The sequence below is a fragment of the Uloborus diversus genome, chromosome 2 (genome assembly GCF_026930045.1).
Source record: "Uloborus diversus isolate 005 chromosome 2, Udiv.v.3.1, whole genome shotgun sequence".
Classification (NCBI taxonomy): Eukaryota; Metazoa; Arthropoda; class Arachnida; order Araneae; family Uloboridae; genus Uloborus; species Uloborus diversus.
This window is the reverse complement of record NC_072732.1, coordinates 43,570,882-43,594,840: the sequence shown is the minus strand read 5'-3', so window position 1 is coordinate 43,594,840 and position 23,959 is coordinate 43,570,882. Positions and strand designations below refer to the sequence as shown.

Genomic DNA, 23,959 nt, shown 5'->3' with positions numbered 1-23,959 from the left:
TCAGACTTAAGTGATTCTTTAATTTTATAACCGAGTTGTATTCTTCTTATATATATTTTGAAATTAACTAATTGCTTTTTTTTTCTTTTTTTCCCCCCTGCATTTCAAAGTTGTTTGTTACAAAAGCAATCTAAGATTTTTTTTCCGTTACATAATGAAATCATTTGAAATACAGTTAACTTGTGTACTAAGGTAAATATCTTTATTTTTTATTGTTAAAATGCTGTATTCATTCATTAAAACCTATGTTCTTGATTAGAGAAAAGCTCCCTATGAATGGATGTCAATGGTTTCATCTGTTTTGCATAAATATGTCAATTAGTTATACAAGAATAACTACATTATTTCTATTCTTTCACTATTACTTGTTATTCTTGCAACAATTATTATACTGTTTGAAAACTTAGTTCAAAATAATTTCAATTACTTTTTAGTTCTATCATAAATACGCATATGTTTTTAAGAGTAATTTTAATAGTTTCTTAAAATTCTTATGCTAAGTGGTTTCTGGAAGTAAAGTTTTTTTTTTTTTTTTAATTTTCTCTAATCTTTTCATATAGAAAAACTTAATATACTGTTTTGTAGGGATTTTTTCCCAAAAAAATTGACTTGATATGTTTTTTTAACCATTTTATTAAAAAGGTAGCATCTTTTTAAAATATATCTTTAGTTCAACAACTTTATACAACTTAAAACGTTTAAAATACTGCATTTTATACAAACATACAATGGATTTAAGGTAGAGCAAAGAAAGAAAACCATTATTATTGGTAACGTAAATCAGGGAAATTTGGTGAACTTAATCAGGGAAATCAGGGAAAAGTCAGGGAACTTTTTTTCACAATTCCTGTCGCCACCCTGGTAGATGACATGAGTCTTAATACTAATGACACGAATATAAATTGTATTAATGTTTCTCATTATAAGCAGCTGTTTCATGAAGCATATTTCATCTACAGTGGCTCCCAAAAGTGTTCGTACACCTTGAAATTTTGAAGTAAAACCAAAATAACGCAAAACTGAATTCGAATATGAAGTCCATTTTTTTTCACAGCATTCCTATGCCATTCTGAATAAAACCCAGTAGTTTTTTAAAAAATATTGCCAGATTTTATTTTTGAAATTTGTCGAAAAACGAAGAGAAAGAGAAAAAATACGCCACAAAAGTCATCCTACACTGAAATATTTTCGAATAAAATCGTGATTAAAGTTATCACATGTCGTTTTTTTATTATCTTTGCATTGTGTTGACCCTTAAAGGTCATTTGGCTTTGATTTTTTGTGTATTTATTCCTTAATATTGTGCTTATTACTTTAAAATGGCTGGTATTCGAAAAGAACCACAAACACCATTCGAAACTTGAATTTTTCCCCCACAGTAGCGGTAAATTGGTTTAAAATGTCTCTAAATTACTTAATTTATTCCATTCTATAGTAAAGTGCTTGATAAAATGCTTTAAAGAAAGGAATCGGATCGAAAACAAGGTAAGAAAAGGTCAACTGGCAAAGTCAACAATGCGTGATCGGAGGTTTACAGTTAAAAAAATTATGAAAAATACACATTTGAGTGCTGAAAAAGTTTCTGCAGAATTGAATGAAACATTTTACGTTTAATTTTCACCTAAAATTGTTCGCCAAGTTCTGTATTTAGCTGGATTAAATGGGACCTCTTCCCGCAGAAATTTTCTTGTTCGTACGAAAAACAGTAAGCTTACGCTTTCCGTCGTAATATCAATGATAAATAAGCTCAAAACGTTTTGGAACAACGTCTTACTTATAGATGAAAATAAATTTAACACTTTGGGTTCAATTATTGCATAATTGTAAATGGAAGAAAAAATGAGGAATTTCATCTTAGGAACTTAGTTGGATCAGTTAATCAGGACGGTGAAGGTGCTCTAGTGTGAGGGTGCATTACAGCATCAGGACTTGGAAATTTGGAATTTTTTGATGAAATAATGAACAATTCTGTTTATTTAAATATTTTAAAAAGCAATTTTAAACTATTAGCCCAAAATTTGGTAACTGGAAACAACTTTGTTTTTTATCAAGATAACGACAAGAAGCAGGCGTTTGCGTTTGGTGCCTCAAAATTTGTTCTTACATTTAGAAATATCTCCTCAATCGCCAGATTTAAACTTAATGGAACAAATCTGGAGATATCTGGTAGCTGGATTACGAAAATACATTATTGAAACGAAAAGCGAACTAGAAACAGTAAGACTCGAAGAGTGGCTGAATACTTACCCAGAAATTGCACAAAAAAAGAAAGAAAAAACAATGAAATCTATTCCCATACGTTTAAAAGCTGTTGTTGATACTGCATGATATTCTACTAAATAATAACTTTGTAAAAAGTTAGATTATATACTAATTTTTTGACATTTTTTCAAAGTGTACGAAGACTTTTTTGAGATAAAATTTCCGGCAATTTTCGGTTTTTGATTTTTTTAAAATTATGTTTTAATGTTTTATTAAAAATTTTCATGTAGTTTTGTTAAAAATAGATCATAGATCTTATAATAAAATACCTATTCCGAAATATCAATTCTAACCAATGGATAATGGCCTATTCCATTGAAAGTCGTAGGTGTACGAACACTTTTGGGAGCCACTGTATATGCTTCTTTACTAGGATTGTTTTAGAATACTGAGATGATATTTATTTTATAGGGGAGGGTGGAACGGTTTGAGATGTTTGTTACTGCAATTTACTGTACTATATGAAATATACTTAACAACAAATTGGATTAAAGAAAGCTTAAGAATGTCTAAACATGGTAGGGTATGGAAGACACACAAAGTGTAGCTACTCTATAGTTGGGGCAAACCTAACCGAGCAGCATTGTGAAGGCTACGCAGATCCTAATCGAAGCATTACGACAGAGCCAGGTTTGGCTTGCCCAACTATAGGGATCCTGTAATGGGGTTCAATTTCCGTCACTTACCGGCAGACCACAAGCAGTCTCATGATCTGTTACTTCAATATTTGCATTTTGTGATGTAATACGTTTTCTTGAAAACAATTTTGCTGCTGGGTAGATAACATCTTGTCTCTTATAACAAGACAGTAGAACTTGGGCTAACTTATTTATACATGAAATATACCGCCAGCTCAGTCAATTCCAGCCAAGGACTGCAGTTTCGTGCTTATTAGCACTCATCAGCCCGGCATAGGAGTGACTGAGCTGGAGGTGGAAAACCTCTTAAGGAAGCCAAGAGTGCCAAACAAACTGGCAGCTAATACAGAATTAGCATTGACCAGATGAGTGACCGAAGCAATGGTCACTTATTAGCACTCAACAGCCGGGCTGTTGAGTGCTAATAAGGATGAAACTGCAGTCCTTGGCTGGAATTGACTGAGCTAGTGGTGTATTTCATGTATTTCTGCCTTAGCTCTGGCTATAGGGAGGTTACTTACTGAATAACTCATTTATGTTTTGACTGGAAGAGGAAAAATTCTAATACTGGTACTCGGGGTTTGCCGATATGCACTCTATAACAAAAAAAATCGACACACCAAGAAGGAGTGATCAGAGTGAGACGAAAATTGGTGCACAGGAAAACAATGCACAGAATAGTAAATGATTAAATTCTCAGAACAATTGAATAATTTATGTCGGGGTTACAGTAACATGTTCAATAAGGTATTGACCCACCTCTAGCCTGGATACAAGCTGAAGCGCGGTGTGGCAAACACCGATAAAGCTCCTGGAGGGTGTCCTGTGGTATTTCTGGCTAAATTCGCTCCAGTTGTCGGACGAGGTTATCAACATTCCTTGCCAGATGCAATCGCCTACCCATCATGTCCCAGACATGCTCGATGGGAGAGAGTTCTGGCGATCTGACAGGCTATGGAAGAGTTTGACAAGCTTGCAGACAGTTCATAGCAACATGTACCATATCTTATCTGACATTGTCCTGCTGTAAACCAGCCGAGGGTACAACAAAAGAATGGCAGCAAAACAGGTCTTAGGATGTGGGCAACGTACCACTGTGCAGTAAGTGTACCTCTAATTATGACCAAAGGGGTTCAGTTATCAAAGAAATGGCACCCCAGACCATAATGCCTTGCTGATGTCCAGTGTGGAATGCAAAAGTGAAACCAGGATCCCCCTCTGCCCTGGGTGTCTCCAAACGCGTCTTCGATGATAGTCAGGAAAGAGTTAGAAACGGGATTCGTCGCTAAAGACTACATGTCTCCAGTCGGCACCATTCCAACCTGATCGAGCCATACACCACTGTAATCTGGCTCGGCAGTGTGTTGACGTCAGTGGCAGGTGGCGTAACAGTCAGTGCGAGCATAGAATTCGTTGTCCGAACCGTCTGTAAATGGTCATGATGGACACTGGTGTTTGAGTTGAACGTCTGATGGTTCATAGAGATGAAGAAAGCGTTGTGACAGCTGATCGGACAATCACTCTGTCATCATGATCTGTTGTGACCCTAGTTTGTTGCTACCATCCTGTAGACCTCAAGGTTCAGAAAATTTTCAAGTGGCCAATGGCCACTAGGCCCAAAAAGCTTGGTGGCCACCATTTTTACCGGGTTTCGAAAACAGCACTGTAGTACAAGAATGGGGGTGGGGAAGGGGGGATTTCGATTTGTATTTTTTGAAACAAATATTATGAAAGTGATGCTAAAGGAATGCTAACAAGAAATATAAATTATATTAATCATGGAAATATAAGAGGCATAGGGTGAAGGTTGGGAGCTCCTGAAGCAAATGGTTCATTCCACCCATTTTAAAGTTTCATAAGAAAAAAAAAACATTAAGCCAAAAATAAAATAGTGTACACAGTACCGTGGTTCCACAGTGAAAAAAGAAATTTTGGCATAAAAATATTCTCCAGTAATATACAATTTGGCATTTACCAAGAATATCTTCCAAAAAAAAAAATCACTTTTTGCATTATTTGAACTAAGAGTGTGACCAAACATGGCGACTGACTACGTTACATACGCAGCGTCGCCATGTTAGGATGACTATAAAGGGAAAACAATCAACGGACTGGCTATTTGGCTTATATTTTAATCTGATGCGATTGAAGATTAAAAAATTACAACTGTTATTCGAATAAATAGAAACTAGCCCCCGTTGGTTAAACGATTTTCAATGGAACGTATTCCTAATCGATCGCGAGTATTACCGTCCACATCACAGCAGAAATATAAGATATAGTTTATAGAAATATATTTTTTTTCTTTCTTTTTTTAATGATGTTGGATTTATAATGAAATACAGGATTTGTGGGAAAACATGGAACTTTGACTATGGCAAAGGAATGATAAAGCGGGGGGAGGGGCTTTGTACAGTCAAAAACAAGTTGCTGTTTGAGTTAATTGGGAATCAAATAGGATCGGAACGACCTTCGAGGATTTATGTAAAAAAACATACATAATGGTGTGTTTTTTTAAAGAGCCAAAATTTGCATAATATTTCCATACTTTCAGAACAAGATTTAAAGCAAAACATAAAACTGTTTTAAAAAAAGAATTTGAAAAAAGTACACGTTTCATACACTTTAGGTTAAAAAAAATTCCCTTACTTTTCCAGGTTATTTTTTTAGAAAATTCCAGGTTACTCGCTTCACTCAAAATTAAATTTAAGTAACAATATTTTCAAAATAGTCAAAATTGTTCAAAGTAGCATAAGAACTGAAACTTTTCCACTTGTAAAAAAAAACTTGGATTCTTAAAAAAAAAAAATTCTGTCACAAGTTAAAAAAAAAACATTTTGTTAAAAATTGTTTTCATTTGTTTACCATTTGTTAAAAACAATGTACTTTCAACTTATTTTAAAGTTCCTTTGATGCCATATGTCATGCATATTAGCGTTTTGCTGTAATCAGCAGCAATCTTTCTCCGCTTTTGGTTTACGATTCTTTTTATTTTCCTATTAGTATGTAACACAAAACATATTGAGCAAAGTACAAAGCTATTTTTCGGTATGAATATGATTAACTTCTTGCATCGATGTGCATACCATATAATGCATTCTAACAAAAGTCAACATCCGTCGATCATAAGCCAATGCCAATAATCAGTTTTTTTTTTGTTTTTTTTCCTTTTGCATATAAAGGATGCTTGCATTAAAAGTAAAAATTTTCTTTTTTGCACATTTACTTTCAATAGACATTGCTTTCAATAGACATTGAGGTAAACATCTAATTTTATGTTTTTGTAAATTTTTGTCTACTTCCATCTTGCAAACGACCAAATATGCGACTAAGTAAAAAATTTAAGATAATGAGTAGATTTTTGAATTTGTAGCATAAAAGTAGTTATAAATAATAATTTATCCTTCAAAAAGTACAATTATAAGACAAAATAGTCAGTTTTAAGTCAGCACATAAGCGTCTAAATCAATTAGAATAAAAAAAAATGTTCTGGAGATAAAATTTCGCATTTTTCCAGAAAATAATTACGAATTCCCCGGAAAAAAGGGCACATTTTGCGTTGTTATCAATAGTTTGCATTGCAATAAATATCCTATGCCATTTTCGGAAACTTAGGCACTTAAAAAGTTTTGCGTACTGCCATCTTTAGAATGACCAAATATGGCGGCTACGGCAAAAATTAAGAAATAATTTTTTGAATTTGTAGCATGAAAACAATTTAAAAATAATAAATCTTCATGAAATTACACTTCAGTTGAAAAGTTTTTAGCACATTTGCGTCCAAGGCAATGAGGATAAGATTAAGTTTTAAGAACAAAAATTTTCATTTCTCAAGAAAATTACATATTTAAAATGAAATTAAAAAAAAAAAACAAGTTGCAGCACATTTTGCGTTGTTTTCATTAGTTTACAGTTAAGGAAAACATCCAATTCTGCTTTGTTTTTGGAATCTTAGGCATTTAAGCATCGTGTCTACTTCCATCTTATGAATGACCAAACATGGCGACTACGTTTCATTCGTAGCTGAAGAGACTTTTCGATTAAAAAACGATTTTCTCAATTGACCCTACCATCCGCAGGCTTGTGCTTTAGAAGAAGGAAAATGTTCTTCTCCCGTTAAATTTGTAATTCCTGTTGTTGTAATTCCTGTTCACCCTAGGAAATTTTTTCTTTGGAACTATTGAGGGACAAAAATGGCGTCCGCGGAAGTTTTTTTTTTTTTTGGTTCGCCTTTTTTATTTTATTGCCACCGTCGTTTTGCCTCAAAACTTTTTACATTTTTTTTTTCAGGAAACATCGATAAAAACGAAGATTAGAACTCAAGGTACAAAATTCCCTGAAAAAAAAATTTTTGAGGCAAAATTTGAAATTTTCCTGATTTTTCCCAGACAATTCCAGGTTTTCCTGGAGCGTACGAACCCTGTAATTTAATAACCATATTTTCCTGTGTATTATCGGCGAGCGGCCTATAATCTGCAGGTTCTAAAATGGGACTGAAGAAAAAAAAAGCTTCGTATAATCCCAGGTGTATAATACGATGTAAAAAAATAAAGTTTGAATTTAATATACTATTTGAGCAACTAAACTAAAAACGTGAAAAGGTAATTACTTTGAAGGCATAATCAAAATTTATCTAAAATATAATCTAAAATATAATGATTTCTTCCTGAAATCATGGTTATAGTACGCTAATTACTTGAAAAACAGAGTCAAGACAAAGGAGCAAACGCTCTGATCTTGTGCAAATGGCTTCCTAATTCACTGTATTTTTGCTTATTTTACATTGCCTGAATCGCGTAAGAGGAACATTCACGCAACGTAAAATAACCAACATTCAGGGAGGCATTGAGAAAGGACATGCAAGCTTTGTAAAATAAACAACATTCAGTCGGAGTACGGTCTCTATCGGTGAATCCTTATTGTACTGATGCATCTGTGGTGTGGAATTCTTTTCTTGGGATGTAAAATAAAAATAATCCCCCAAAAAAGTTGGCGACTGTAGAGATTTTTTGGGGTCGCCAATTTTGAAAACTGAGTCGCCACGTGGCGAGTGGCGACCGTAAATCTTGACCTTTACCATCCTGACGCTGAACTCTGCCATTTTCCACCCATCCTTGCCAGCATCTTCGAATCGCCGCATAGCTTCGACTCAAATGCGAGCGATTCTTCAATTTGACCAACTGGCATCTTTCAATCCAATGATATGACCTTTTAAACTCTGACAGTTGCCCCTAATGAGCACGAACCATGCGGCGAGGCATTTTTAAGTTGTTGAAAAGTAATCTGAATCGCAATCAAACCGAAAGTGCTCTTTATATACATCTGCTAGATGCGCAGTTTCGATGCGCTGGCAATCAAACTATTCATTCATTGGACACCAAATTTTAATCATTTGCATATCTGGTCAAAACACTCATGCATACAAAATTTCAAAGCAATCGGATGATTGCTTCTTGGTGCGTCGATTTTTTTGTTATAGAGTGTATATCAGTCGATATATATCACGATATATATCCAATATTTATTTAGAAAATATGATATTCTGGTATTTTTGATATTTATTTTTTTTTCAATTATAGTATTTTCAATATAAAAAGTACATTAATCATAGTAATATTGGTCATTTATTATTAAACATAACCAAAAAGTTATGTAATATTTTTAAGATGCATTGATACATCATTACTATAACAAAGTAATATAATATTCCTTTTTTACTTGTATTTTATATTCATAAAATTATTAGTAATGTAACAAATTCATATTAAAAGTGCCTAATACATTGCTTAGACAAAATGAAAATGTCTTTTGACTGCGCACTGACTAATGTACATCATTCATTTCTGAGTCATATAACTGTAAAAGTAGCTATCAGAAGAAAAATGAGTAAAACAGCTAAATGCTAATTCAACTCCATTAAAACTGATAGAAGTGTAAACTGAAATATTAGATTTAAATAATGAAAGAAACATAAATTTTAAGTCTTCATATTGTTATTATAATATGGGAAATTAAAGAGTGATTTGAGAATGCATTTACTATTTTGAAATTTACGTTTGTGCTAATTCAATGTATCGGATATATATATAAAAATATTCAATGTCTATCAAACTGTCGGATATTTTCGAAAATATCATGATATTTGTGAACCCTGCTGGCACTACACCATTATTTGTTATTGGTAAAGCCAACTAGCTTTTCTCGCCACAATTTTGACAAAGAAAATCATATAATCACTTGCCCATCCAAAGTCTTTCTATCAGAGCCAGACTGTGTAGTTTCATGTTTCAAAACATTAAACACTTCTTATTCACATATTAAATATTGTGTTTTCAGTTGATTTGTCCTCAGCAATTACAGTGGAAGCTCTGCAACCACTTTTCAGCAATCAAGAATTGATGAATAGAGTGCGCACTTTATTACCACCGTCTTCGGACATTGCTACCCCTCTTGCTAGCGACCAGATACGATTGCGCTCAACAGTACAGTCACCTCAATTTCAACAAGTATGTATTTCATTGATGTTCTGTAGAATAATTTTATAAACTTTTAAAACACATTTTACTAGTTTAACTGAATTTTTATATTTTCTAGAAGCAGATTTGTTTTTGAAACATATTAAAATGCATGCATTGCCAAGAATTGAAAGCTGTGTTTTGGGTTTTAAATTTTTTTTGCATATTGCAAATATTTCATTTATTTTAAAAATTGAAAGCACTTTTTACATATGCTACCTTTAATTCACTCATTTAACTTTTTTTTTAAATAATTTATTTAGTTTTCCTTGATTTTTGACTGTAAAGTCACAGTCGCAGCACTTCCAAATCATTGGCCTTTTTTAATACTAATTTTTTTAGAAACTTAGTGCTTCATATTATGATACAAAATGGTTTTTTTACTCGATTATGTGGAAATTAAAAGCCAGGGTTAAATATTTTGGGAATAAAGAGCGAACATATTTGTAAAAATCACATTCTTACAAATAGATTGCAAATTATCATAGAGTAAGCATTTTGATGAGAACTTCATGAGATAAATAACTAACTTGTAAAGCAAGGCCATTACTCAAGTATTAAAATATTTACTGACTCCAACACATCTCAATTTCTTGAGCAGAATTAAATAGTATCTTCGCAGCAACTCTGAAGTGCCTGTCCAGTAATTCCAGAGCTTGCAGCACTGGCTTTTTATCACATTTTGTTCGATAGCACTATTTATTAATTACCATTTCAAAACTTTTATCATTTTTTTTTGTAAATGAAAGGTAAAGTCTAAAACTGATAGTTTTGGGTGTGTGCATTTACAAAGAAAATGTGCTAACCTTACCTATTACCAGAGGTAAGGATTTTCAGTAGAAGTTGTTTACATTAAATCCTGCAGTTGGCCTAAACCTCCTTTGAACTACTTTGCTTTGCACCTAGTAAGACCTAAGAACCTTTTGAATCTTATGAAGTAGGTACATAACCCTGCAGTCAACCTGCAATGACTTTCTTGTTTTTCCATTTTATGGAGATTTTTATGATGGTTTTAAATTACTTGTAATGCTCCTATTTTTTGATCAATATGAATGGGCTTTATGTAATATTTTTATTACGTAAAGCCCATCCACTCAGTCATTGTGTAAAATTGTTTGTCTTTTGGAATGTTAAATGCTTTGCTTTTCATTTTTACTGATTTGAGTCTAAAATATTCTTTTTTGTGTAATAACAGGCCCTTGGAATGTTTAGTGCTGCTTTGCAATCAGGCCAATTAGGACCCTTAATGCAGCAGTTTGGAATGGCATCAGAAGTTGTTGCTGCTGCTAATTCCGGTGGTAAGAGTCTCAGCTCAGTATATATTTTAATCTTTTTTTAAATTGAAATAACAAAAAAAAAACTTTCTTAGTGAAATACAGGATGATTTAAAAAAAACTTGGTGGGGTTTTATAATATTACCAGTTTGGGAATATTGGACCTACAGCTCTCTCGTGGATCTTGAATGAAAGAATGCGTTCTACAGTTTCATTCGGCTACCTCTAGATGTCAATGCGTGTTGTATGTGTCCCAGTCGTTATTTATTTTTTAGCTAATCATAATGGGGATTAAGAAAAAGGAGATTTAGAGCTGCATGATTGACTCTCCTGCTTCACCAGATCTAAAACCATGTGATTTTATCTTGTGCAATATGTAAAGTACAGTCAATTCGTGATAACTCGAATCTAGAGGGACCGACGAAAAACTTCGACTTATCAGAAGTTGGACTTACTGCTAGTTTCTGTTTTCGACATTTTAATATTAAAAACCATTGAATATTTTAACTAATATGTTCATATAACAAATAAAATTACAGAACTGAAAAGTTTTTAAGTACAGCATGCACGGTTTAGTCAAAAATATTGAGAGAAAAAGTAAAAAGCATGGTTTTGATTTCGATATTGCTGGAACCAATTGAATAGGTTGATTCTACTTCAGGAAAGGTATACATCTTCATTCGTTTCAAATTTGGATTCACGGACTCGACCGCTTTAGAAGTTTCTCGTTTTCTTGCAATATCATTGTCAGAGTACTTGCTTAGATGTCTTTAATAGTAAGGAAAACTCACTCTGTCTCTCAGGAACTTATCAACAAATGATCAAACTAAAGAATGAAGGGGAACACATCTTACTTAAGTCAGCCTTTGAATAAAGGTACAGTCAGTTGACAACTACACAGCTTAAAAGCAAATTTGTAGTCCAGCAGCATGTCAAAGTGTAGACAGTACAGTACAACAAAAGAAAACAAGCTCATTTCCGCACATATAACTCCTTTATCGCACATTGGCTCAAAAGGTGCTCTTCTAACTTTAGAGGTCTATTAAGCAGGAATTGTAAGTGAAGGTGAAGGTGAATTAATTTTTCTGTCATAGTCACTTGTTTCTTTCTTTCTTTTCTTTTTTTTTTGGTCGTCCGTCTTCAGATAATCAGGGTTCGTACGCCCTTGAAAAACCTTGAAAAGTGCTTGAAAAAAAAAAGAGTTCATTTTCAAGTGCTTGAAAACCTTGAAAAAGTTTTAAAACCTTGAAAAAGTTTTAAAACCTTGAAAAAGTTTCTTAGTGCTTAAATTCTCTCAAAAATCAACGAATTGTGCCTAGAAGTTTTAAAAAAGTATTTCACCAATGCAATTTTCTGAACATGTGTTCAGTATGCAACATCGCGAAAAATTGCGTCCGTGTTTGGGATTACAATCCTTTTGCATCTTGTAAATATTTTGATGTTTTTTACAACCGAAAGATATTTTGACATATGGTACCTTAGATTAGTTTATTTTTTGTTTAATTTCATTAATTAACAAAGAAATTAATTTGGAAACCATGACAACATTGAACTTACTCGGGTTTCGCGGAAAATTGCTCTTGTGTTTGAAATTTCAATCTTTTTGCATCCTGCAAATATTTAAATATTTTGGCTAATCAAATGTTAGTTTCGCATATGCTACCTTAGATTAGTATATTTTTTGTTTAATTTTAATAAAAAAACAAATTTATTTCCTGGGAAACATGCCACGTCGAACGAGCTCAGACTTTGCGAAAAATTGCTTCTCGTGTTTGAAATTTCAATCTTTTTGCATCTTGCAAATATTTAAATATATTCACTAATCGGATGTTATTTTCATATTTGCTACCGTAGATTAGCATATTTTATGTTTAATTTCAGTAAAATATAAGTTTATTTTATGGGAAACATGACAACATTAAACTTAATTCGCGAAAATTTGCTTCCCTTGTTTGAGATTTCAATCCCTTTGCATTTTGTAAATATTTTTATGTTTTTGGCAATTAGTAGTTATTTTGACACTGCTACATCAGATTAGCTTATTTTATTTTTTATTTTAATAACTAAAGAGTTAAAGAATTTATTACCTTGGTCTTGTTTAATTATTTGCTTATTTATTTTTGCAATTTTGAATGATTATCTTTACCTAATTTTTGGTCATAACATATTTAAAAAAAAAAATTTAAATTTCAGCAGTTGAGCACCTAACAAATTAACTTAAAGTTTGTATTTTAAATATAAAGTTGATTTATATAATTTTATTTATAAGTACATCATTTTTTTATGTCTGCTAAAATAAATAAGGTGTATAACAGGGGTGGTTGTGTTATGATTATTCACATGAAATCCAGTAGTGCTCGTTTTTATGCTTTTACCTCCCTATATCTCCAATTTTCCCCTTTTCCTCAAATGTTCAAAATTACTACTTTATTAAGGTTGTGGGTACTTGGAGCTTACTGAAAGAGGCTTTAATCAGCAAAGGGGTAGATAGCTTAAGGAGGGTCATTCATCTTCATTTGGATCTAATAAATTGACCAGTACCAGCCTAGCTAGGCCCAGTGCCTGCTGCTGGTTATCAACAGGCACTGGGCATGGTATTTCTATGCAGAATATTTTGACTTAATAAACTATTTTATGAATTGTATGCATAGCAAAAGTTATTGTTGTACATATGTATATTCAAGTAACAGGGTCTTAGTTTTAAAAATTATTCCCCCCCCCCCCCCTTGCCCCATTTTGCTCTTTGAAACTTTCAGGTAATTTTTTATGAACTCACAAATTACAATTACACCTGAATATTATTGCCTTTCTAAATTTAAATTCTAATTTCAACAATAACCCTTTTTTCCCCCAAAATAAAACTACTTTTGTCATAATATATGTCAACTTCTTGTGAATCTTTTCAATTTTGAAATATGGCTCTATAAATCTGAACTTGCACATTTATTGTTTATTGCAAGTTTATCAATGAAAGCTGAATAGGCTCAAGTTTGCATTCACAGTATTTATCACTGCTTAAGCTGCTTTTGTATATTTTGAGGTGTAGAGACTGGACTGTGGACTTTCATCAACTTATCTTACTTCCTAATTTTTAAATTTACTCAAGGACAGTTGAAATGCCTTATTGGCTGAACAGCTAATAAATACATACGAATAATTGATTTGCATACTTATAAATGATTTGCAAACCTAATATTTTTAGAACTTAATAGTGCAAACTGAAATAACTTTCTAGTTAGTGTTTTTGTCCTAACCGCCCTCATATTGTAATAAACCACTTTATAGCTATTGGAAATAAATGTTGAAACCGGGGGGCGGGGGGGGGGGGAGTGACTTCAAAAACTCCTCTCTGGCAATGCCATTGAACTTGGGTATTTTAGTTTCTTCCCATAAAAGTTAAAAGCACTTATGAAAGGTTTTTTTTTAAGTATTAATTTGTTGATTCTAGAAAATATACAAACCTCTGACTGCTGCAACCTTTGAAAAACCTCAAAATTAAACCTCTTGGTATCTGCTTCTCTTTATGACCAAACTTTTCAAACATTTTCAGAAAAACTTTCAACGCAGTAGATCTTTCATCAAAGCGTCTCTCGTTGTAGAAAAAGCAATTTTGTTTTCCTATACTTTTTTGTATTATTGCCTTATTTCTATGTGTTTGTAGTAAATGAAATCTGCATACAATATTTTTAGTACAAATTTATGATATTGCCTTGAAAACAAAATTTTTTACCTTGAAAAGTACTTGAAAAGTGCTTGAATTTTTTTCTGCCTAAAGGGTATGAACCCTGATAATTGAATCCCATTACAAATTTGTTCAATATCAAAAATATTCTCTATTCAAAATAAAACTCGGTAGGTAACCTTCCAGTCGAGAAACGGAATGCGGCTTTAAATTCATTAATGTGAAAGGTATAGATACGTAGAGGAAAGAATGTTTACTTTACTTGTTAAAGGGCTGTCAACTAGTGACCTATTTTTTTCTTCATCAGAACCGGCGTGTTTCCTCAGGCGTGTTTCCTTAACCATGGATAGCTTATCATCCGGCTTTACTTATTCAAATATTAATATTACAAACGATCAAAACGAAAATTTAACTTACAGAGTAAAAGATATCACTGATGAAAATGCTGCAAATGTAAGTTTTAAAATTTTTTTTCTTAATTTAATTGTGGATAATCCCGAAAAAAAAAAAGATGTTATTAAAGGGACAGAACAGCCGATTTAAATTATTGGAATTTTAAAAAAAATGTGAAAATTCATGTGCCTAAAGGTTTAACGTTGTAATTAATAATTTAATCAACGGTCTAATTGATACAACTATATCAATTAGATAACATTATATGCAGTATGGGGGGGGAGTACATGTATACAGTGTGAAATGTAAGTCAGAACAGCTCTTTTACAAAAGTACTCCAATAGGCTTTCTAGTTTTTAATTTATTTATTTATTTATTTATTTTTTGAAAAGCACAAAGAGACACACATATATATATATGGCAATGATTTTTTTTTGGTGGTGGGGGGGGGGGTGATCGCTTCCTTTTGGGGGGGGGACACATTCACCCTTAGTTTTATTTACCCATGTTTTGTAGCATTTTTTAAAATTAATTTTCTGTTTAGTTTGTTCTTTAAGTTTTGTTGTTTTTTCCACCAGTACTTACATGTTCTTTACTTAATTGCTAAATTGGGCCTTTTTTGGTTAAAGATTTTTTAGATTGTATTTGTGTTTTAGTAAAAAATTGAATTAACTTCTCTTTTGATTGGCTTATACAGATTTAACTTAAATATGCTTGTTAATTTTATACACAGAACTGGTTACAGCAACACAGTGAAGATACAAAAAGTACTTGGCGTGTTGCAACAACATTTCCGAAATCAGGGAGATTTAATAAATACAAAATCAGCTATCGCTGTGTGCATGACAGACAGAATAGTTTCTGGGGATGGTCCTTCAAAGCATACAGGATGCACTGCTAAATTGACAATCACAATACAAAGGCAAGTTACTTTCAATTAAATGTATAAATAACAGGGTTTGAAATAGGGTTCAATTTCTAGAAGGGGAATGTCCCCCGTTACTTCAGATTCCAGGGGGGATTTTTTGAATTTCGGGGAGAATTTTTATAAGTTCTGAAAATTTGTTTACAATTTTTTTTTATAATTCATTTTTATTTCATTTTTCTATTTATTCATTTTTAAATTATAATTTTTTGGTGTAATGTAGAAATTAATATCAGTCCCATTTTCAAATAGTTATTCCTTAATTTTGCAATTTTACTTTATTATTTCATTTTCAATAAAATATTTTACAACTAAGTAACATTACATACACTCAATTATTTTTTTTAAATAGAACATTTTCTGGTTCTAATTATCCGAATGGGGTTCGGTCCCGATTGTTTAGAAAAATATTTCTACTGAACAAAGACTTTTTTTCTGGCGATCAAAAAGTTAAAGTAAAAAATTGCCTATAATTTTCCAAAACGGACTGTCGTTTCCAGCAGTTTTCGGATCGCATTTCGACCGGCAGATCAGAATTAGTTGATATTTGCGGATCGGATTCGGTTGATGTAACCAGTTCTGTGTATAAAATTAACAAGCATATTTAAGTTAAATCTGTATAAGCCATTCAAAAGAGAAATTAATTTAATTTTTATTGAAACACAAATACAATCTAAAAAATCTTTAACCAAAAAAGGCCCAACATAGCAATTTAGTAAAGAACATGTAAGTACTGGTGGAAGCAATTTAGTAAAGAACATATAAGTACTGGTGGAAAAAACAACAAAAGTTAAAGAACACACTAAACAGAAAATTAATTTTAAAAAATGCTACAAAACAGGGGTAAATAAAACTAAGGGTGAATGTGTCCCCCCCCCCCAAAAGGAAGCGATCACACCCCCACCACCAAAAAAAAAATCATTGGCATATATATATATATACATGTGTGTGTTTTGCAAAAAATAAATAAATAAACTAGAAAGCCTATTGGAGTACTTTTGTAAAAGAGCTGTTCTGACTTACATTTCACACTATATATATATATGTACTCCCCCCCCCCCAAATACTGCATATAATGTTATCTAATTGATATAGTTGTATCAATTAGACCGTTGATTAAATTATTAATTACAACGTTAAACCTATAGGCACATGAATTTTCACATTTTTTCTTAAATTCCAATAATTTAAATCGGCTGTTCTGTCCCTTTAATAACATCTTTTTTTTCGGGATTATCCGCAATTAAATTAAGAAAAAAAAATTTAAAACTTACATTTGCAGCATTTTCATCAGTGATTTCTTTTACTCTGTAAGTTAAATTTTCGTTTTGATCGTTTGTAATATTAATATTTGAATAAGTAAAGCCGGATGGTAAGCTATCCATGGTTAAAACTTCAAAAGACACAAGACATTTTTGAAAAGAAAGCAAAAAAAAAAAAAATCATGAAAAAGTAGTGGCGCCATCTATCGAGCATGGAAGAAACCAAGCCATAGCGTTGATTACAGAATTACCGCTTGGGATCGGTCGATATGCGTTTCCTCCAGGGTTGGGTTTTGGACTGTCCAAAACTGGTCTAGGACAGGACAGGTGGTTTTTACCGTCCAAAACTGTCCAAAAGTGTCCGAAACTGTCTTAAGCTGCCCAAAACTAAAGGGGTATAATATAATCAATTTGTTTTGATGCAATATTCGTAATACATAGATATAGATATTAATGAAGTTTAATGAGTATTCAATAATATTTTTCTCCAAATGTTCATTTAAAAAACATTTTACTTAAAGAAATGCCAGTAACTAGTACATAAAAACTTCCTTATGTAACAGTTAGTAGAGTTATGAAAAGAAATACACAACACTTCCAAGACAACTAATTTCAGTTCCATTTATTTATAACTCAAAGGAATGCTATTAAATGTGCAATAAATATTGAGGTGTGAAAAAAAAAGTTTAATTTTTTTTAATGGTTTTTGCAAATAATTTTTATGTAATGTTTTAATAAAAATTACTTTTTTAATCATAGATTAAAGAACAAGAAATTGATGATTAAACACTTAATTATAAAACTCTTGTGCTATTCTTTTTTTAGTTCATATTTTTAATATAATACATTCTGTAACTACAAAAATTTGTAATTTATTGCATTTAAGTCAATTATTGAACTATATTTTGAACACTTTCTTTTGCACATATGCATAAATGTGGAAAAATTTGGTTAATGAAGAAAAAAACTCCTGCATACAAATTGAAATTTTTATTGAAAAATTTAATTTCTACATAACTATATTAAAATCAGCTGCATAAATAAGTTATATATTTATACTTAAATATCCACATTGAATAAATGTATTAAATAGTCCAAAAAATAGTTTTAAACGCATTTTGTTCTATTTTTGATATTTTCTCACAAAATATAGTTTCTCAAAAAAATAGTTTTAGACACTTTCGAACACAAGGGTTTTGAACAGGATGGTTAAAACCTTGCCAATCCTGCTTTCATTTGTACACATGCATAAACATAGGGAAATTTGGTTACTATGATCAAAAAAATAATAAATAAAAAATAACATAGACTCATGCTTACAAATTGAAATTGTAATCAAGAATTCAATTTCTATGTAACTAGATTAAAATCAGCTGCACAAATAAGTTGAATGTTCTTATTGAATAAATGTTCAATCTAAAGCATTACTTTAATACATTTTATTCTGTTTTTAATGTTTTTTCACAAAATACAATTTTTCTAAAAACATAGTTTTGGACACTTTTAGACAGTTTTGGACACAAGGGTTTTGGACAGGACGGTAAAAACCAGGGTTTTTACCGTGGTTTTTACCGTAGTGTCCAAAACCTTGCCAACCCTGGTTTCCTCAACACAGTTAACTTACATAAACACACACTAGAGTCTTATTATATCATTCTTTGCCCCCTTTTTTTAGAATAGGATTTTTCATATTGTCTTGAAAAGCGTTTTGCTTCGTTTCTTTTAAAAAAAGAAGGGGGAAAAAATCGAATTTTCCGATTATTTGTTTGTTTTGCGATTGTAAAAGAACTATTGAATCTACAGGCTTCGTTTTTGGCTTAAATGAAAGCCAATTACATGTACTGTTATAGTATATTAAGTTTTTTTCTTGTTGAGTAGGAATTTATGTTGATACTTGGCCTGAAATGTGATCAAAGCATGTTTTTTTTTTTTTTCGCCAAAAATGGCCAATGTTTGACAATATCTCTTAAACTATTGGTCATACATAGTGCTACTTGAGCTTAAATTGTTTGAAACTTAATGCACTTTAAAATGAGTATTTACATTTAAAATCAGAAATTGTATAGTTTCAGAGTTAGAAAGGAAAAACTAAAAGTTCAAAAATAACGCAACGAGCACAAGTTTTTGAAAACTGCAAATTTAATGTACTCTACCCCAACTGACCCAAACAACATATTAAAAAATCATAACTACATTGTGCTTTGCGATTTTAGTCCCTTTTTTTGTATAATATGACTGAACTATAAACACAAAGTTCTGAATCTCACAGATTTTTCTTGTTAAATTGTTTATGAGTACTTGAATTTTATACAAAAGCACTTTAACCTTGTTCTCTTTCTAGTAATTCAACTGTTTCTGATGGGCTAGTTTTATTTAGACTTGCAAAAGTCAGGTGTTAATTGCTTGTGCCATTTAGAAAATGGCACAGATTTAAAAATAGCAAGAAAGCTAAAAGAGATATTTTGAAAGAGTCAAAATAAAGTCAAATATACAAATTTAAGATTGCAATGAGCAATTTTCGTACTCATGTAAGCGAATAGTTCTTTTTTTTTTTTGTGATCACGATTTTTGCATTGGGTTCATTCGCCTGCGATTTTTTTCTTCTATTTATGTGATTGCCAATGATAACTGATAATTCATGGTGGGTTGGGGGGGGGGGGTCTGTTGGGTATTTTCACCTAGAAAAAATTCTAGGAAAATAAAGAATAAGGGAGTGCTTTCTGCTTGAGTAATCAAAGGCATTTGTTTAGTATTTTCCAACTATAAAGTAAATTTTGAGTGTTTTAATTTCATTGTAACTGACCAAATAGTTTCTCACAGAACTGAGTCTTGCAAGTGCATTATTTGAAAATAATTTTACAATGCTAATCGCAAAAAAATAAGGGTAAAATTAAAAAATTTAGATTATTTCATAACTTTTTTGAATCACTGTGGATAGTTCCCCCCCCCCCCCCCCAAGTATAAATATTTTTATATTTTTCATGTTTTATTAATGGGTCTCTGGATAGTTGAGCGTAAACACTGTTGTTCAAGCGTCAGCAAGAGGGCACATAGAACACCTTTAGAACCATGATGTTCATATGCTTAAAGCATATGAACATCATTTGTGTACCACTCTTTTTGAATCGCCCTATATTGTTAGTTATTACCTTTATCCTACATTATACTTGCGAGTTTTTAATGTAGAATTTATTTTAAAGTATTATTTGGCTCCTTTTAAAGAGTTTTATGACAGATGTAAAGTTACTTTATTTAAGAGACTTTTAAAATCTGTTGAAAAAAAATCTGCTACTGGAACTATTAATAATTGAATTTTGAAATAATAAGCAGTTAACTTTTGTTGATAACCAAAAACGAAAGTACAAAGGTTGTTTTGGAAAATTGACCCAGTAATTTGTATACTAATAACATTTCTTCAACATGATGAATGTAAGTAAATTTAAAATTTTTATTCTGCTTACCAAACAAGATTTGGTAACCATTTTTTGTTAAGTTTCAAAAACATTTTGAGAATTTAAAATTTTATTAAAATTGGCTAAAAGCTGGTTCACATCAATAATCTGGAATTTTTAAGACCACATGGGAAACCTGGAAAAGTCGGGGAATTTCATTTTTGAGCTTTTGTGGCAACCCTGTCATAAAAATGAAGTTTAATTGTAAGTTAAGAATGATGTTTTAAAGAAGAGTTATTGTTTAAATAACTATACAAAGCCTTATAGCTTCTTTAACAAAACAAACTAATCAAGTAATTGAACTCCCTTCAGATAATGTACACGAATCATCAAAAAAAAAAAAAACTAAAATATTGTTGCCTCACTAGCAACAGTAGGATATCTTACAGCTATTCTAAAGCTTAGATATTTTACTGTTGCTTTGAACCAAGAATATATCCTGTAATTTTCATTTGATTTTTTTTTTTTTTTTGAAAGGCAAGTCATCATAATTGTTTAAATATTTCTATTATTTATGTTTCTTCATTGCTATTTATCTTTTTTTAATCACTCTTTTTAGATTTGGAAGCATTTGTCCAAGCACCTTCAAAACTCAAAAGAAAGGTCAGGTGGCTCAAAAGATGATAAAGATAAAGATGAAGACATGGCTTTAGATTGATTTGTCCGTTTTCTGATGTATTGAAATATCATTTTTTTTAAAAATAAAAACTTGTTTCTCCAGTGTGTCATTATCATATTTAATTTTAATCTGCGATTGTTGTAACATTGAAAAAATGTTAGTAAAATTGATAATTTATAGCATAAAGGAAAAGGGAAACTTTGTATGAAATTGCAATTTTCAGTTAAATTTATTAGCAAAAAAAAAGAATAAAAAGTTTATTCATATTAATTAGTCTGATCCATTATGTCCAAAAGGCTAATTATATGAGCATACAGCAAAGGCAGCAGGTGAGAAAATAGATTTGTGATTAACGTTACAACATTGTATCTGTATAGATGTTTCTTAAAAGCACAATTCTGTGCATAAGAAAAAAATGCATTGCAGGGTTGGCAAGGTTTTAGACACTACCATAAAATACTGTGGTTTTTACCACCGTCTTGTCCGAAAGTGTCTAAAAACTACATTTTTAGAGAAAACTATTTTGTAAGAAAATATCAAAAACAACAAAAAGTGTTAAAGTTATGTTTTATATTGAATTAGCTGCATTACCCGGTCCACCTTGAAAATAAAAATTGTCAAGAGAAGTATATTCAACAATGATGTTAAAATAAATATCATAAAAAAACATCAAGCAAAATTTCCCTCCCAAACAATGAAGACAGATATTAAAATACTTTTAAGAAATTCAATTCAGAAAGATGGATTCAAAATTGTAACCATGGAAACACAAAATAAAATAAGAGGAATTAAAATGGGAAAGAAAATGGTTAACCAATTTGAACGGATATGAGATTTTTTTGAACTTGACTTAAAAAGGCTTGTAACTTTTTTTCCTTTGGAGATAGAAATTCAGTTTTTCGGCCAAAGGTCGAGATAGATCTGGAGTAAAAAATGCCGCTCTTTCCAATGGTGTCAAAAGGAAATTTGTGGGACCATTCCTTCATCTTTTATTGATAGATGTAAGGAAGAAAGTAGTGCCTAAATTTCAGCTAAGCCTAAAAGAATTCGAAATAAAAACGCTAATAACTCCTGCCGTAATTAAGTTAGAGCGTTGAAACAAATTGCGTAGAACGCGGAAAATTCTACCCTTCCCAACGATATGTAATGTTACTATGGGCAAGTAACTTTTCAACCACATATTCGAGAATTTATGTGAAAATTGGGCTTGAATAGGAATAAAAAGAACTATTCATCGATTTTTTTTTAGAACCGGTCTGCAAACCTTTTCAGGGCTAAAAGAAACAAACTACAAAAATTTCAGCGAAATCGGCCGGGAAGTTCTCGAGTTTTGAGGGTTCAAACACACAGACGCTTTTTTTTATACTATGTAGAGATCAAAGCCGGGAAAATATTGTATTAAGAATAAAAAAAGACGGATGCCAACTTATGGAAAGAATATAGAATACTAACACAGCAAGTTGACAGTTTTAAAATTTATTTTAAATTCGATTGTTAATCAAACACATGCTTTTTGCCAGGGCTGTCCAACTGAAGAGAGACCACGGGCCAGAATTCCGGTCACAGTTTGAAAAAGTTACCTCTTATACAAAAACAATTAATAGTTATTAATTATCAAACAATGAAACAGAAGGATTTTTAAACGGTTTGCTTACATTTTAATAGGCAAACCGAGGCCGATCCACCTTCTTTACAAAGGCAGGACTGTCGACATCAATGCGGGTCGCACGATATGTGTTGGTGGGCCGCCGACAGCCCTGCTTTATGCAATGCGAACAATTTCATTATTTTAGATCAAAGGTTTCTTTATTTTATAAATGTCAACGTTTAACAAACTAATGTCCCCAAAACTAATCTAAAGGAGTGAAAATGTGATTAGACTAACAAAACAAATTATCCTTTATGAATTATTGCAAGATATACAAAATTATTCAAGAAAAACTGAAAAAATCACAATTATTCTAATAAATTTCACATCTCTGTACATAGATTCGCCAAAGTAGTTTCTATGTAATTTAGTCTAAAAATTGAGGTAAAGAATAACGTCAAAAATTCTCTCCAAGTTAAAAATTGCGTCAAAGAAAATCACTAAAATTTTCAATAATTTACATTTTTTTTTTTTTTTTTTGCAATTTTGCGAAAATATTGCCTACTACGGTTTTTGAATCCAACTTTGATTTTCTGTTTTTAAATATCAAATACTTCGAGATGAAAAGAAGCAATGATATGAAAAATTTAATATGCAAGTAGGATTTCCCTAACACAGTTGTACGATCGGCCGATGCATGATGATGTAATTTTTCAGTTCACAGGCATCGACTCTAGTGTGGTGGTGGTTGCGATACACTAAATACTGAATTGAGTTGAGGAAAGCCTTCGAACATGGAACTAAAAAGCTCATAACTGGTTTTTTTTTCTACTTAGAAATTTCGAACAGGTGCCATCTTCAGCAGAAAAAGCAGAGCTTTCGATGGACATACAGACCCCGAAGAGTTCCTATTTTTCCTACTTTTTAGAGCTCTCTCCTTATTTTCCTACTTTTTCCTTTTTTTTTCCCACTTTTTCTTTCTTTAGTATAGCACTTCTAATTGTGCACTGATTCTTATTTCTACAATGCCGCACCGATAATTTTCTGCATGTTTTAATTTTTAAAAGCAAAAGAAGCAAGCATATCCTGAACTTTTCACTGACTGACTACATTAATTTCCGGAAGGAACGCCGCGGCGTTTGCAAGTTTAAAAGTTAAATTTTCAGAAGTGACTTTTTTGCCGTTGCGGCGTTCATGATCGACTTTTCTTTTTATTGTCCCGACTTCAGTCCTACTGTTTTAACGAAACTAAAAAAAAATAGATACTGGCACATTCCGATGGATGCAATTATACATTATTTGCCCGTCAATAAGAAGCTTTAAAATTAAAGTAAAAGGCCGTCTGTACA

General features: G+C 31.7%; 1 protein-coding gene across 1 annotated transcript in view; it reads left to right on the top strand.

Moving 5' to 3' along the window:
• The window catches only part of LOC129217002 (proteasomal ubiquitin receptor ADRM1-like), a 40,674-nt gene extending 19,548 nt beyond the window's left edge, over positions 1–21,126 (top strand). Inside the window, exons 6-8 of the mRNA XM_054851230.1 lie at positions 9,237–9,406; positions 10,611–10,713; positions 20,963–21,126. Of these exons, the coding sequence (XP_054707205.1) occupies positions 9,237–9,406; positions 10,611–10,713; positions 20,963–21,027 (338 nt within the window). The 3' untranslated portion in view covers positions 21,028–21,126. The remainder of the gene's footprint in view (positions 1–9,236; positions 9,407–10,610; positions 10,714–20,962) is intronic.
• The last annotated feature ends 2,833 nt before the right edge of the window (positions 21,127–23,959 follow it).